Source organism: Myotis davidii, unplaced genomic scaffold, assembly GCF_000327345.1.
Source record: "Myotis davidii unplaced genomic scaffold, ASM32734v1 scaffold1031, whole genome shotgun sequence".
Classification (NCBI taxonomy): Eukaryota; Metazoa; Chordata; class Mammalia; order Chiroptera; family Vespertilionidae; genus Myotis; species Myotis davidii.
In genome coordinates, this window is record NW_006283442.1 from 1,933,831 (window position 1) to 1,948,678 (window position 14,848).

The following is a 14,848-nucleotide window of genomic DNA, read 5'->3' on the forward strand; positions in this document are numbered from 1 at the left end:
ATTAGTTAACTAAATGTGTGGGTGTATTTCTGGGCTCTCTATTCTATTCCATTGATCTGTTTTTATGTCAACACCATACTGCTTTAATTACTATAGCTTTGTAATATAGTTTGAAATCAGAGAGCGTGATGCCTCTGGTTTTGTTCTTCTTTCTCAAGATTGCTTTGGCAATTTGGTTATTTTGTAGTCCCATACATATTAGGATTGTTTGTTCTATTTCTATGAAAAATACCATTGACATTTTGGTAGAGATTCTATTGAATCTGTAGATTTCTTCAGGTAATATGGACATTTTAATAATATACATTCTTTTTATCCATAAGCACGAACTATCTTTCTATTTATTTGTACCTTCTTCAGTTTCTTTCATTAATATATTATAGTTTTAGGTATTTTTTGATACAGTTGTAAATGTGATGTTTTCTTTTAAAAAATTTAAATACTCACCCAAGGATATGTTTTAAAAAATGATTTTAGAGAGAGGGGAATGGAGAGAGAAAGAGAAAACCATGGATGTGAGAGAGAAACTTCTACTGTTTGCCTCCCATATACACCCTAACCCATGGATCAAACCTTCAACGTAAGTATGTGCCCTGGCCGGGAATCAAACCCACAACCTTTTGGTGCACAGGATGCAGCCCCAACTACTGAGCCATACCAGCCAGGGAGTGATGTTTTCTTAATATATCTTTCTGATAGTTCATTATTAATGTATATAAATGCAACAGATTTTTGTGTTTGATTTGTGTCCTGCAACTTTACTAAGTTTGATTATTCTCATAGTGTTTTTGGTGGAGTCTTTAGGGCATTCAGTTCTTATGATGTCATCTGCAAATAGAGTTTTACTTCTTTCTCATTTGGCTGCCTTTTATTTCTTTTTCTTGGTTGTCAATGTTGAATAAAAGTGGTAAGAATGGGCATCCTGACTTGTTCCTGCTCTTAGGAAAAAAGGCTTTCAGTTTTTACTATTGAGTATGATATTAGATGTGGACTTAATCACATATGGCCTCTATTATGTTGAGGTATGTTCCCTCTGCACCCACTTCTTGAGCATTTTTAATCATCAATGGATATTGAATTTTGTCAAATGTGTTTTCTGAACTTATTGAGATGTTCATATGATTTTTATCCTTCATTTTTTTTACTGTAATGTATCCCATTGATCAATTTGCATATGTTGAATCATCTTCATCCCTGAAATAAAGTTTACTTGATTATGGTGTTTGATCCTTTTAATGTATCATGGAATTTGATTTGTGACTATTTTGTTAAGGATTTTTGTTGAGGATCGATGTTCATTAGGGATAGTGGTCATAATTTTCTTTTCTTGTGGTGTCCTTGTCTGGTTTTGGTATCTGGGTAATGCTAGCAACAGAAAATGAGTTTGGAAATGTTTTCTTCTTTTATATTTATGGAATAATTTGAGAATGATTGGTATTAATTTTTCTTTGAGTGTTTGGGAGAATTCACCAATGAAGCTGTCTGGTCTGGAATTTTTGTTTATTGGAAGGTTTTTTTTTTTAAATTTAATCTCCTTAATAGTACTGGATCTGTTCAGATGTTCTATTTCTTCATGATTCAGTCTTGGTAGATTGTTTTATCCATTTTTTTATAGATTATACAATTTGTTGGTGTATAGCTGTACATAGTAGTCTCTTTTGATCCTTTGTGTTTGTATGTTATCAATCATAATATCTCTTTCATTTCTGATTTTGAGAGCTCCCTTTGTGTGTGTGTATGTGTGTGTGTGTGTGTGTGTGTGTGTGTGTGTGTGTGTGTGTGTGAATCTAGTGAAAGATTTGCCCATTCTTTTAATTGAACCAGCTCTTGGTTTTATTGATCTTTTCTTTTGTCTTTTTAGTCTTTTATTTATTTCTTCCCTGGTCTTTGTTACTTCTTCTACTAACTTTGGGGTTTATTTATTCTTTTTCTAGTTCTTTGATGACTAAAGTTAGGTTGTTTAAAAGTTTTCTTATTTCTTGATGTGTGGCCATTTATCCCCATGAATTTCCCTCTTAGAACCACTTTTGGCTGCATACCATAAGTTTTGACATGTTTCCGTATTTCTTTGTCTCAAGGTATTTTTAATTTTTTTCTATTGATTTCGTTTTGAACCTTTGGTTATTCAGAAGTATGTTGTTTTATCTTCTCATATTTCTGATTTTTCCAGTTTTCTTTTTGTAATTGATTTCTCTGTTAAAAATGCTTGATATGATTTCAGTCTTAAATTTATTAAGACTTCTTTTGTGGCCTAATATATGATCTGTTTTAAAGCATGTTCTATGTGAAAATGCCTGTCGTTTGCTCATAGTTTGGTGATCACTCTGTTTTTTTTTCTCTTTCTGGAAGTCATTTTCCAGAACTGACAAGAGAGCAATCCTCAGATGATTTCTGGTAAGTATATTCTAGCATGTCTTGATCCTTTAGTGGGAAATGTTACGGAACAATTCTATATTTTCATGTCTTATCTGAATACTTAGTAATTAAAAGTTGCATGTTTGTTATTTCAAGAGAAAACCAGAATAAAATTTAATTGTGAATATGATTTTCAAAGTCCAGTGATACTACTAGGCTTAAACAAAAAATAGTGAGCCTTTGGTTCAATATTTCCCACTCACTTTCCACCTCTTAGGATAATGTCTTCAAGGTTGTAGTATACATGTTATATAGCAGGTATTAGAATTTTATTCCTTTTAAAGGCTGAATAATATTTATTTGCATGTATATACCATATTTTGTTTATCCATTTACCTGTTGATGGGCATTTGGGGTATTTTCACCTTTTGGCTGATGTTAATAATGCTGTTATGAACATTGGCACAAAGTGGGTCTCTGCTTTCAATTATTTTGGGTATGTACATAAAAGTGGGATTGCTGGGTCATGTCATGTGCTTATTCTATATTAAACTTTTTGAGGAATCATCAAACTGTGTTTTATAGTAGCTCTCCCATTTTACACTCCTGCCAGTAATTGCACAATTTTTCTACATCTTTGAACCACTTGCTAATGAATGAAATAATTTTAAAAAAACCATTCCAATGAATATAAAGTAGTATCTCTTTTTTGTTTCCCTTGGACCAGTGATGTTGTCTGCTCATGTTTTAAGATTTATATACTAACAAAACTGATCAGTAGAGCTGTGTGTATATGTGTGGGGAGCCGGGAACAGTGTGGTTGATGACTAACTAGCTTCCCTGGGGGATGATCAGTCAGGACCTATTATTTTATTGGAGGATCCCTGGTTGTCAGTGTGTGGGTCTTTCTTATGAGCTGATCAGTCTTTTTCTCATGAGAAGAATACTTTCGTTTTTGCCAAGGGCTGTAAATGTGGCTGCAGTTGTTATGAGAGCTGAGTGGAAGCAGAGGGTTGGCGATTGTATCTTTCAGTGTATGTCGGATTTCACTTGAGACTCCTGTTTTGAGAGGATGCCCTGCCCTACTTGTCTGTGTGTCCAGTGTCCCTGGGTCCAGGGCTACTGTTAATTTTTTTTAAGATTCTTTATTGTTTAGCATTACATATAGTATTACATATGTCTCCTTTCCCCCCCATTGACCTCTCTCCAGCCACCCCCACCCCCCAGCATATGCCCTCATCCCTTAGTGTCTGTGTCCATTGGTTATGCTTATATGCATGTATGTAAGTCCTTTGGTTAATCTCTTACACCCCCTCCCCTTCCTTCCCTCTGAGGTTTGATGGTCTGTTCGATGTTTCTCTGTCTCTATTTTTGTTCATCAGTTTATGTTATTCATTATATTCCACAAATGAGTGAGATCATGTGATATTTATCTTTCTCTAGCTGACTTATTTCACTTAGCATAATGCTCTCCAGGTCTATCCATGCTGTTGCAAATGGTAAGAATTCTTTCTTGTTTACAGCAGCATAGTATTCCATTGTGTAGATGTACCACAGGTTTTTAATCCAATCATCTGCTGATGGGCACTTAGGCTGTTTCCAAAACTTAGCTATTGTAAATTTTGCTGCCATGAACATAGGGTGCATATATATTCAGGGCTATTCTAATTTAACCTCTCCAAAGGATAAACCTCCCATTTATTTCTAGATGCAGAAGGTTTAGCTTGCCTGGCTACATGGGCTGAGGGAGAGGATGAACCTTGCTTAGGTGGATTTGGAACCTGCTCTGTTTCCACCTTCCCCTTATCTATCTCATAGGGACCTCTTGCTGCCGTTTGCTCAGCTTTCACACAGTTTTGCTGGGGGCATCAGCTTGCATTTTAGGTGCTTCTCTTTGCAGGCTATTGGTTTCTGTTTTCTCTGCAGTATTAAACTCTGATACAGAGTTCAGACTGACATCAACTGTGCTGTTGTCTCTTCTTCCATTGTCTTTGTCTTGAAGGAGTGGAGATGCATGAATATAATTGGCACATCACATTTGTTTCAGTGGACTAGGACACAGCCATAATATTAGGTTTCTTTTCTCATAATCATCTGCCTCCTTCTTTTTCCTATATCCGAGCCCTTGCCATAAGTGGTTGCATAGATACAATGCAATAATTCCTCCATTTTCCCTTGGTTGAGCAGGCAGTTCTTACAAGTTTTTCTTAGTAGAAGTTATACAGAGACCAACTAAAATGACAGAGTCAGATGTTGATTTTTGTCTCTGTTTCTTCTCCTTGTAACTATGTTGCTGTTTATAAAATGTTATAAAAAATGTGAAGAATTTTATAGTATTAAAAATTTCCTGTTGAGGTTTGAAATAATATATAGTATTCTAAATCTTTAAGAGTTTAATATAAATCTGTGGGCTTTTTAGCTGTGGTTCTTCTTGAAGACAGAGTCTTACTGCCTTTGAATTATTTTAAAGGAACTTTTGACCTGAATAAGTATTTTCTATTCTCTTTCACAGCCGGATGTCTTGTCCGCCTAGTGAGTCATGTGACTTTGATGATCCCAGGCTCTTAAAGAACATGGAGGACCACCATGTAAGGACATCATTTTGCGCTTGAGACATAAAATACCTTATGATGTACCTTTATTTATGTATATGGGTAGTATCTTGAAAGTTGCAATTTGGAGCGCGGGGAAGAGATGCAGCCTCACTTTTATGATGCTAGTACTTCAGGGAAGTAATCTTGAACAAATGCTTTCTGGTTAGCACTTTTTATAAGTTAATGTAAACCTGACTTAAATATGTGGTGAAGTTATAAAGCAGCACAACATTAAGACAAGTTTTACCATAGAATTCTCTAACATTTCATATTTCTGTTGCTTTATTTCTTCATTATCATTTCTATAGTACTATGTCTTCACAGTTATGAATCTATGAGGTTATGTATTTTGAAAAGTAATTGCAATATCCTTTGACTAGGATAATTTAAGAAACAAAAGTAAGATATAATAACATGAGGCAGTTATAGGATTCTACTCAGTGCCAAACATTTGATATGTATTTCCTGTACCACTTGAGTCACCCCAGAGATGTAATAAGAAGTTGTATAGAAAGATTGACTTGGCCAAGATTACCCAGCAAACAATGTAGAAATGAGACTCCTATCTTAAGTTTTTTTGAATCTTAATTATGATATCACATTATCTCAACTATTTAACAAACCATAATCAACTGCGGTATCACATTTATGTTTTTAAAGGACACTGAAAAATAACAACTTTGAAAAGTATTCGATAATCAAAGTATTTCATAACTAGCTTGGTCTGTATAAATTAGACCTAATATTATTAATTTTTTTCTGAATAAAACTTTAGTTTTCAAATTAGGTAAACTTGAGCAAAATCGAAATTTTACCTTTCCAAAATTTTATTAAGAGATAGGTATATTTAAAGCTTTCTCTGAAATTTTCAGCAAGAAAATTTCCTTTTCTCTATTATAGTTAGTGCCTATTGGTTAAAGCTAAAACCTTCCTAGCAGTGGTTCTCAAATACGAGTGTGTTAGACACCTACATCCATGGGCTGGGATGCAGATATTCTGCCTCAGCCCCTGGTGATGCTATTGAAGTGGTTCCAGACTACACAGAGGACACTGCTAGATCCATGCTTCATGCCACAATCATTGATGTGGCCATTTCTTGGATTTTAAAACAAATTTTTATTGTTGAAAGTGTTACATATCCCCTCTCCCCCATTTTCTTCCATTGACTTCTTCTAACCCACCTCCACCCCCTACCCCAGACCTTCATCACTCTATTGTCTGTGTCCATGGGTTATGCATATATGTGTACAAATTCTTTGGTTGATCTCTTCCCACCCACCCATCCTTCCCCTCAGTTCCTTTGACATTCCACAGTCTGTTCCATTCTTTGATATCTCTGGATTTATTTTGTTCATCAGTGTATTATGTTCTTTAGATTGCACATATGAATAAGATCATGTGATACTTGTCTTTCTCTGACTGGCTTATTTCATTTAGCATAATACTCTCCAGGTCCCTCCATGCTGTCTCAAAGAGTAAGAGATCCTTCTTTTTTACCGCTGCATAGTATTCTGTGATGTAAATGTACCACAGCTTTTATGTCCACTCATCTACTGATGGGCAGTTGGGCTTTTTCCAGATCTTAGCTATTGTAAATTGTGCTGCTATGAAAATAGGGGTGCAGACATTTTTTGTGATTGGTGTTTTGGGTTTTTTAGGATATATTCTTAGAAGTGGGGTCACAGGGTCAAATGGCAGTACACTATGTAATTTTTTTTTTAGGAAACTCAATCCTGTTTTCCATAATGGCTACACCAGTCTGCATTCCCTTTTCTCTAGGGTTACCTTTTCTCTACATCCTCTCTATCTTATTAATTTGTTGATGGTAGCCATTCTGACAGGTATGAGGTGGTACCTCATTGTCCTTTTAATTTGCATCTATCTGATGATCAGTGAGTGGGCATTTTTAAAAAATATCTCTTGGCCATCTGTATGTCTGCTTTGGAGAAGTATCTGTTTAGGAACTTTGCCCATTTTTTAATTGGATCACTTGTCTTTTGTTAAGTTATATGAGTTCTTTATATATTTTTAAATTAACCCTTTATTAGATGTATCATTGCCAAATATGTTCTCCCATACAGTGGGCTCCCTTTTCATTTTTGTTGATGGTTTCTTTTGCTGTTCAGAAGCTTTTTATTGATGTAGTCCCATTTGTTTATTTTCTCCTTAGTTTCCCTTGCCCTAGGAGATGTATCCGTAAACATACTGCTAGGGAAGATGTCTGAGATTTTGCTGCCTATGATTTCTTCCAGGATTTTTATGGTTTCATGACCTACATTTAAGCCTTTTATCCATTTTGAATTTATTTTTGGGTATGGTGCAAGTTGGTGGTCTAGTTTCATTTTTTTGCATGTATCTGTCCAATTTCCCCTAACACCATTTATTGAAGAGACTGTATTTACTCCATTGTATGCTCTTGCCTCCTTTGTCAAATGTTAATTGAGTGTAATGTCTTAGGTTGATCTCTGGGGTGTCTGTTCTATTTCATATTCATCTATATGCCTGTTCTTGTGTCAGTACCAGGCTGTTTTGATTACAGTGGCTTTGCAGTATAACTTGATCTGGTATTGTGATTCCTTCAACTTTGTTCTTCTTTATCAAGATTTCTGCAGCTATTCCAGGTCTTTTTGAGTCCCATATAAATTTTTGGAGTATTTGTTCTAGATCTGTGAAATATGCCATTGGTATTTTAATAGAGATTGCATTGAATCTATAGATTGCTTTAGGTACTATGAACATTTTAATGATGCTGAGTCTACATATCCATGAACATAGCATATTCTTCTACTTGTTTATATCTTCTACCTCTTTTTAAAAGGTCCCTAGTTTTTGGAGTACCAATAAACTTATTGGCTATGTTTATTTCTAGGTAATTTTTTGTTGTTGCAAAAGTAAATGGGATTGTTTGCTTAGTTTCTCCTTCTGAAAATTCATTATTGGTGTGTAAAAATGCCATGGAATTCTGGGTGTTAATTTTGTATCCTGCTGCATTGCCAAATTTATTTATTAAATCTAATAGTGGTTTTTTTGGCAGAGTCTTTAAGGTTTTCTATGTACAAAATTATGTCATCTGTGAATAATGAGAGTTTTACTTCTTCCCTTCCAATTTGGATGCTTTTTATTTCTTCTTCTTGTCTGATTGCTGTGGCTAATACTTCCAGCACTATGTTGAAGAAGAGTGGTAAAAGCAGACATCCCTGTCTTATTCTTGTTCTTAGGGGAAATGATTTTAGTTTTTTTCTCATTGAGTATGATGCACTGTAGGCTTGTCATATATGGCTTTATCATGTTGAGATATGATCCCTCTATTCCCAATTTGCTGAGAAGTTTTAACAAGAAAGGGTGTTGGATTTTTCCAAATGCTTTTTCTGTATCAATTGATATGACTATGTGATTTTAATCTCTCAATTTGTTTATATTGATATGATCATGTAATTTCTGTCTTTTAGTATGTTTATGTGATGTATCACATTTATTGATTTGCGAATATTGAACCAGTCTTGCATCCCTGGAATAAATCCCAGTTGGTCATGGTGTATGATCTTTTTAATATATTGCTGGATAAGATTTGCTAATATTTTGTTGAGGATTTTAGCATCTCTGTTCATCCTGGATATTAGCCTGTAATTCTCTTTCTTTATAGTGTCTTTATCTGGTTTTGGAATTAGGATAATGTTGCCCTCATAAAAAGAACTTGGAAATGTTTCTTCCTTTTGGATTTCTTGGAATAGTCTGAGGAGGTTAGGTGTTAATTGTTTTTTGAATGTTAAAACTCCCCTGCGAAGCTGTAGGGACCAGGGTTTTTGTTTATTGTGAGTTTGTTTGTTTGTTTGTTTATTTATTTATTTATTACTGCTTCAATTTCATCAGTTGTTGTTGGCCTATTCAGGTTTCTGATTCTTCCTGATTTCGTTTTGGAAGATAGGATTTTTTTTTTTTAGGAATTTGTCCATTTCACCCAGGTTGTCTAGTTTGTTGGCATATAGTTGGTCATAGTATTTTCTTACAATCCTTTGTATTCCTCTGGTGTCAGTTACTTCACCACTTTTGTTTCTGATTTTATTTATTTGGGTCCTCTCTCTTTGTTTCTTACTGAGTCTGGCTAATGGTTCATCAATCTTGTTTATCTTTTCAAAGAACCAACTCTTAGTTTCATTGGTTTATTATTATTATTTATTATTATTATTATTTTAGCCTCCATGTCATTTATTTCTACTCTGATCTTTATTATTTCCTTCCTTCTACTTATTCTGGGCTTTTCTTGTTATTCTCTTTCTAATTCTTTAAGTTGTAGGGTTAAATAGTTTATTATTAAATTTTTCTTGTTATTTTGAGTTAGGCCTGTAGTGCTATAACTACCCTCTTAGGATTCCTTTCATTGTGGCCCATAGATTTGGGGCTGTGTTTTCATTTTCATTTGTTTCCAAGAAGCTGTTTTTCTTTTGTTTTTGTTTGTTTGTTTGTTTTATTCCTCACACAAGGATATTTTTCCATTGATTTGTTAGAGAGAGTGGAATGGATGGGGAGAGAGAGCAAAACATTGATGTGAGATAGACACATCGATTGGCTGCCTCCCACATACACCCCGAGCAGGGCTAGGGATCAAACTTATAACTGAGGTATGTGTCCTTGACTGGAAACAAACCCAGGGCCCTTGATTTCTTTCTTGATCTCATTGGCAATCCACTCACTGTTTAATAACATGTTTTAGCCTCCATGTGTTTGAATTTTTTTGAGTCTTTTTACTGTAGTTGATTTCTAAGTTTATTCCATTACTAGAGCCCGGTGCATGAAATTTGTCCATGGGGAGTGGGTCCCTCAGCTCAGCCTGCACCCTCTCCAATCTGGGATGTCGGACTGCCAGTTTATGCCTGATCCCACACATTCTGGGACTGCTGGCTCCCAACCGCTCGCCTGCCTGCCTGCCTGTTTGCCCCTAACCCAGTGATGGCTAACCTATGACAAGCGTGTCAGAGGTGACACGTGAATGCATTTTTTTGGTTGATTTTTCTTTGTTAAATGGCATTTAAATATATAAAATAAATATCAAAAATATAAGTCTTTGTTTTACAATGGTTGCAAATATCAAAACATTTCTATATGTGACACGGCACCAGAGTTAAGTTAGGGTTTTTCAAAATGCCGACACACCAAGCTGAAAAGGTTCGCCATCACTCCTCTAACCGCTTCTGCCTGTCAGCCTGATCACCCCCTAACCACCCCCCTGCCAGCCTGATCGACACCTAACTGCTCCTCCTGCCACTTGCAGTCCTCGCCCCCAACTGCCCTCCCTTGCTGGCCTGGTCACCCCTAACTGCCCTCTTCTGCTGGCCTGATTGCCCACAACTGCCCTCCCCTGCCGGCCATTTTGTGCCCACATGGGGGCAGCCATCATGTGTGAGGGTGTGACTGTCAATTTGCATATTACCTCTTTATTATATAGGATGATCTGAGAAAATGGTTAATATGATTTCAAACTTCTTGAATTTGTAGAGACTGTTTTGTGTCCTAATATGTGGCCTATCTTTGAGAATGACCCATGTGCACTTGAGAAGAATATATATTCTGCAGCTTTGGGGTGAAATATTCTATAAATATCAATTAAATCCATCTGATCCAGTGGGTTATTTAGAGTCTCTGTTTCCTTGTTAATTTTTTTTTGGAAGATCTATCTAGTGAAGTCAGCAGGGTGTTAAAATATCCTACTATGATTGTATTGCTGTCAGTCTCTCTCTTAACATCTTCTAGAAGTAATTTTGTGTATTTAGGTGCTCCTATATTGGGTGCATATATGTTTACCAGGGTTATGTGTTCTTGTTGGATCAATCTCTTTAGTGTTATGTAGTGACCTTTATTAACTCTTGTGATGGGTTTCATTTTGAAGTCTATTTTGTCAGATATGAGTATTGGCACCCCAGCTTTTTTTGTTTGTTTGTTGCCATTGCATGGAAAATTTTTTCCCATCCCTTCACTCTCATCCTGTGTGAGTCTTTTGTTCTGAGGTGGGTCTCTTGTAGATAGTATATATTTGGGTTATGTTTTCATATCCAATCAGCTACCCTATGTCTTTTCATTGAAGCATTTAATCCATGTACATTTAAGTTATTGTTGACAGGTCCTTATTTATTGCCATTTTAATTCCTTATGCCTATATTTCTTTCTCTCTCCATTTCTTCTCATTACAGCAGTCCCTTTAGCATTTTGTGCAGGGCTGGTTTGGTGGGGATAAACTCCTTTAGCCTTTTTTTTTTCTGGGAAGTTCTTTATTTCACCACCTATTTTGAATGTTAGCTTTGCTGTATATAATAATCTTGGGTTTAGTCTTTTGGTTTTCATTACCTTGTATACTTCATGCGAATCCCTTCTGGCCTGTAAAGATTTTGATGAGAAATCATCTGAGAGCCTTCTGGGAGCTCCTTTGTAGGTAACAATTTGCTTTTCTTTTGCTACCTTTAAGATTCTCTCTTTGCTTTTAATTTTTGTCATTTTAAATATGATGTGCCTGAGTGTAGGCCTGTTTGGGTTCTTCTTAATTGGGACTCTCTGTGCCTCTTGAACTTGTGTGAATTTTTCCTTCTCCAGATTATTGAAGTTTTGTGCCATTATGTCTTCAAAGACATTCTCTATTGCTGGAAGCCGATCCACCCTTGCTGCTTGACACAGTCACTGCAGGGAAGAAACATCTGCACAGCTTACGTTTCAAGGGACCTGGCATATATGGCATATGTTTGCTCCCCCTCTTAACGTTATGTATTTTAAACAGGACCACCTCCCTGAGAAAGGTTGTTTCCCCAGGTGAGATTTTTCCCTGGATCAGTAAAACCCCTTAACTAAGTGCCAGGCGGGTAGTTAATCATTTTAACTACGAACAATCACACTTAAACTATTCGCTTTTTTCCTCATCTGGCTCTCCTATTATGTGACTATTGTTATGTTTCATAGCTCCCTTAAGCTTTCCTTGTGTTTTTCAATTGTTTTTTTCTTTTTGGTTCTCTGATTCAGTGATCTTTTTCTACCCTGTCTTCGAATTCACTGATCTGATCCTCAGCTTCTCCTAATCTGCTGTGTATTCCTTTCACTATGTTCTTTATTAGTATTATGTCATTCTTTATGGTTACCTTATCTTTTTTCTTGATATTGAGCATCTTTGCCATCATTATTCGGAACTCTATGTCTGATAAATTTCTTATCTCCATTTCATTTAGCTCTTCTTCATGGGAATTCTCTTGTTTTTTTATTTGGGGCTTGTTTTTTTTTGTCTCCCTATTTTGCCTGCCTGTTTGGGTTTGTGTCTGTGTATTAGGTAGACCTGCCATGAGTCCCAGTCTTTAGCACAGGACAATGTTAGATGCTGTCTGTAACTGGCTCTGAGTACTCTGTTTCAAGCTATCAGCAATCCATAGCTTGTGTCTCCCTCTGCTGGGACTAGGTGCCTTTGGAAAGGACCAAGATGCCCACTTGGGCCTGTTTTTTCTAGTCCTGGGCTCCAGATTAGATCAGGCAAAGACTCAAAGCCTCCAGAGACCCGCCTCTGCCTGCAGTCCCATTGACACTCAGTTTTGATTTGCCGCAGGCTATAGACCACAAGGTGGGGTGAGAGGTCTTCCAACAGGGTGGGGAAACTGACTTCCCTCTGGGCAAAAACTGCCTGGATAGCAAAAGTTCACTGGAGGAAGATGTCCTCTACAGTGTGAGGGAATGACTCAGCATAGGAAACTGGGGTGGTTGCCCTCTGAGCTCCAATCCCAAAGCCCCCAAACCTGGATTCTGCTCACACAGCTCTCATCCACTCTGCCTTCCTTCTGCCAGAACCCAAGGTGAATGACTGTACACAAAATTTTGTGCATTGGCCCCTTAAGAGTATGTTTGCATCTTTGGCTATCTCTGGATGGCAGAGAGCAAACCTGCTGCTCTTTGAAGCCATATGTTATGTTGGCACCTTTCTCGGTCCTGGTGCTCTAGGCTGGGGAGCCAAGCTTGGGGTTTAGACTCCAGAGCACTTGGTGAGCACGCCCCACAGCTGAGATATCCCTCTGGAACTTTGGCAGCTCTCTGAGGGAGCCTGGCCAGCCCTTTATCACATCTGCACTTCCTACCTGTCTCTATGCGGTACCCACTTTCCATCCTTGGTTATCAGGGGTGTCTCTAGCTAGTCTTCAGTTGATTTTTCAGGGTGGTTTTTCTGTATTTTAGTTGTATTTCCAGTTTGGTCCTGGGAGAGTGTCATTGTAGGTTCCATTTACTCCACTGCCATTTTGGAATCTCCCTTTCTTGGATTTTGATCTTAGAGGTGTATCCACCTTCTAGGCTAGAGGTTCTCCAAGCAGTAAAATTATGCTTCAGGAGGAACTTCTCTTGGGAAGTGTAGTTTTAATAAAGGATATCAAAGAAACAAGTGCATTGTGGTGACTTGCTTTCTGAAAGTGGATTACAGTATTCTCAAATTATATTCAGGTTGAAGGTAATAACTAAGATGGTTGACTGTTCAAATTGGGATGGTGCATAGGGAAGGAGAAAATGAAAGGGTGACAGAGAGGTTTAGGAAACTGCTTTTAGTCTAGGTTCATAGAATTTGTTTTCCTAGCATAGGTCAGCATGAAAAAAAGCAGCAGAGGAGGTGAGATGAAGGTGGTGTACTGAGTACTGAGTACTGCGGAATCCCAGAGTTGGCTTGGAATAACAGCAAACTATTTGTTAAATGGGAGACTCTTATTTATTCATTTACTTAGAAAATAGTTTAATGGCCCGATTTATATCAAACACTTTGCTAAGAACTAGGGGAACAGATGAATAAAAAAAACACCAAGGGGAAAAAAAATCCACCAAGGAATTTTTATTAATTGGGGAATCAGACATGTAAAATCATTAAGGGCCATTGTATACTTTTGCATCTTAAGGATAGGTCTGATGTGACTCCCTGGAAAAGTGATTTTGTTTTGTGTTAGATCTCTTCGGTGGGTGTTATGGCTACCATAACTATTGAAATGTGGGCAGTGTGAACACTCATACTGAATAGTGTTTGCATGGACCTAAATGTGTGCTGGCATAAAAACCCAGTGGCTAGGGGAAAATCTGTATTTGAAGAAGAGGTCCTCTGCACCTGCTGCCATGATCCCAATGTTTGAAATCTTTAAATACTTAGCTCAGTTAATTTATGTACATACAGATGTTTTTTTCCAAAGCTGAACCCACATTTGTGTGTCCTGGAATTCTAGGGGTTTTTGATCATCGATCACAGGCTCTTGAGCCTGTCTTCTCTTGACATTTGAGTGTAGATAGCATGAATAAGGATCTTCTAATGAGCATTTCTTGTCACATGGCCAAGAGCATGCATTTTAGATGGAAACCCCATTTTTAGAGAAGTTAGTGAATTTCTTTTTTCATCCTTACTTTAATCCTCACCTTCAACTCTCCTGAGCCAAATTTTCTTTTCTAGTGGGAAAGCCAGTGAGAATAGGGGCAGCTGCAGCCCTTATGAAAAGGAAGCCCTCCCTAAGGAGATTAGCTTAAGCATCAATGAAAACATGGGGACTTTTCATGATATTTTAATAGTCTGGATATTTACACTTTATTGAAAGCTTAGTAAGTCCAGGCATTGAGGATTTTATTTTAATATATATCCTATCTAATAATAGAGAAACATGGTAATTAACCGTAACTTTGCTACCCTTCCCATTGGCTAATCAGCGAGATATGCAAATTAACTGCCAACCAAGATGGCTGCCGGTAGCCAGGCAGCTGAAGTGAACATGAGGCTTGCTTGCTCCAGTGACGGAGGAAGCCAAGGTTCCACGCCTGCTGCAGCCCAGCTCTGAGCTCCGGATGCAACAGTGTTGCAATTATAGAAGCTAAACAAACCCAAAAACCTGCTTTCAGCCGCCAGCCGGCTCAGAGCTTAG

General features: G+C 37.2%; 1 protein-coding gene across 1 annotated transcript in view; it reads left to right on the top strand.

The window, feature by feature from the left end:
- ATP8A2 (ATPase, aminophospholipid transporter, class I, type 8A, member 2) overlaps positions 1–14,848 on the top strand; it is a 588,754-nt gene that overhangs the window by 124,623 nt on the left and 449,283 nt on the right. Inside the window, 2 exon segments of the mRNA XM_006753689.2 lie at positions 2,350–2,394; positions 4,868–4,943. Coding sequence (XP_006753752.2) covers positions 2,350–2,394; positions 4,868–4,943 — 121 coding nt within the window.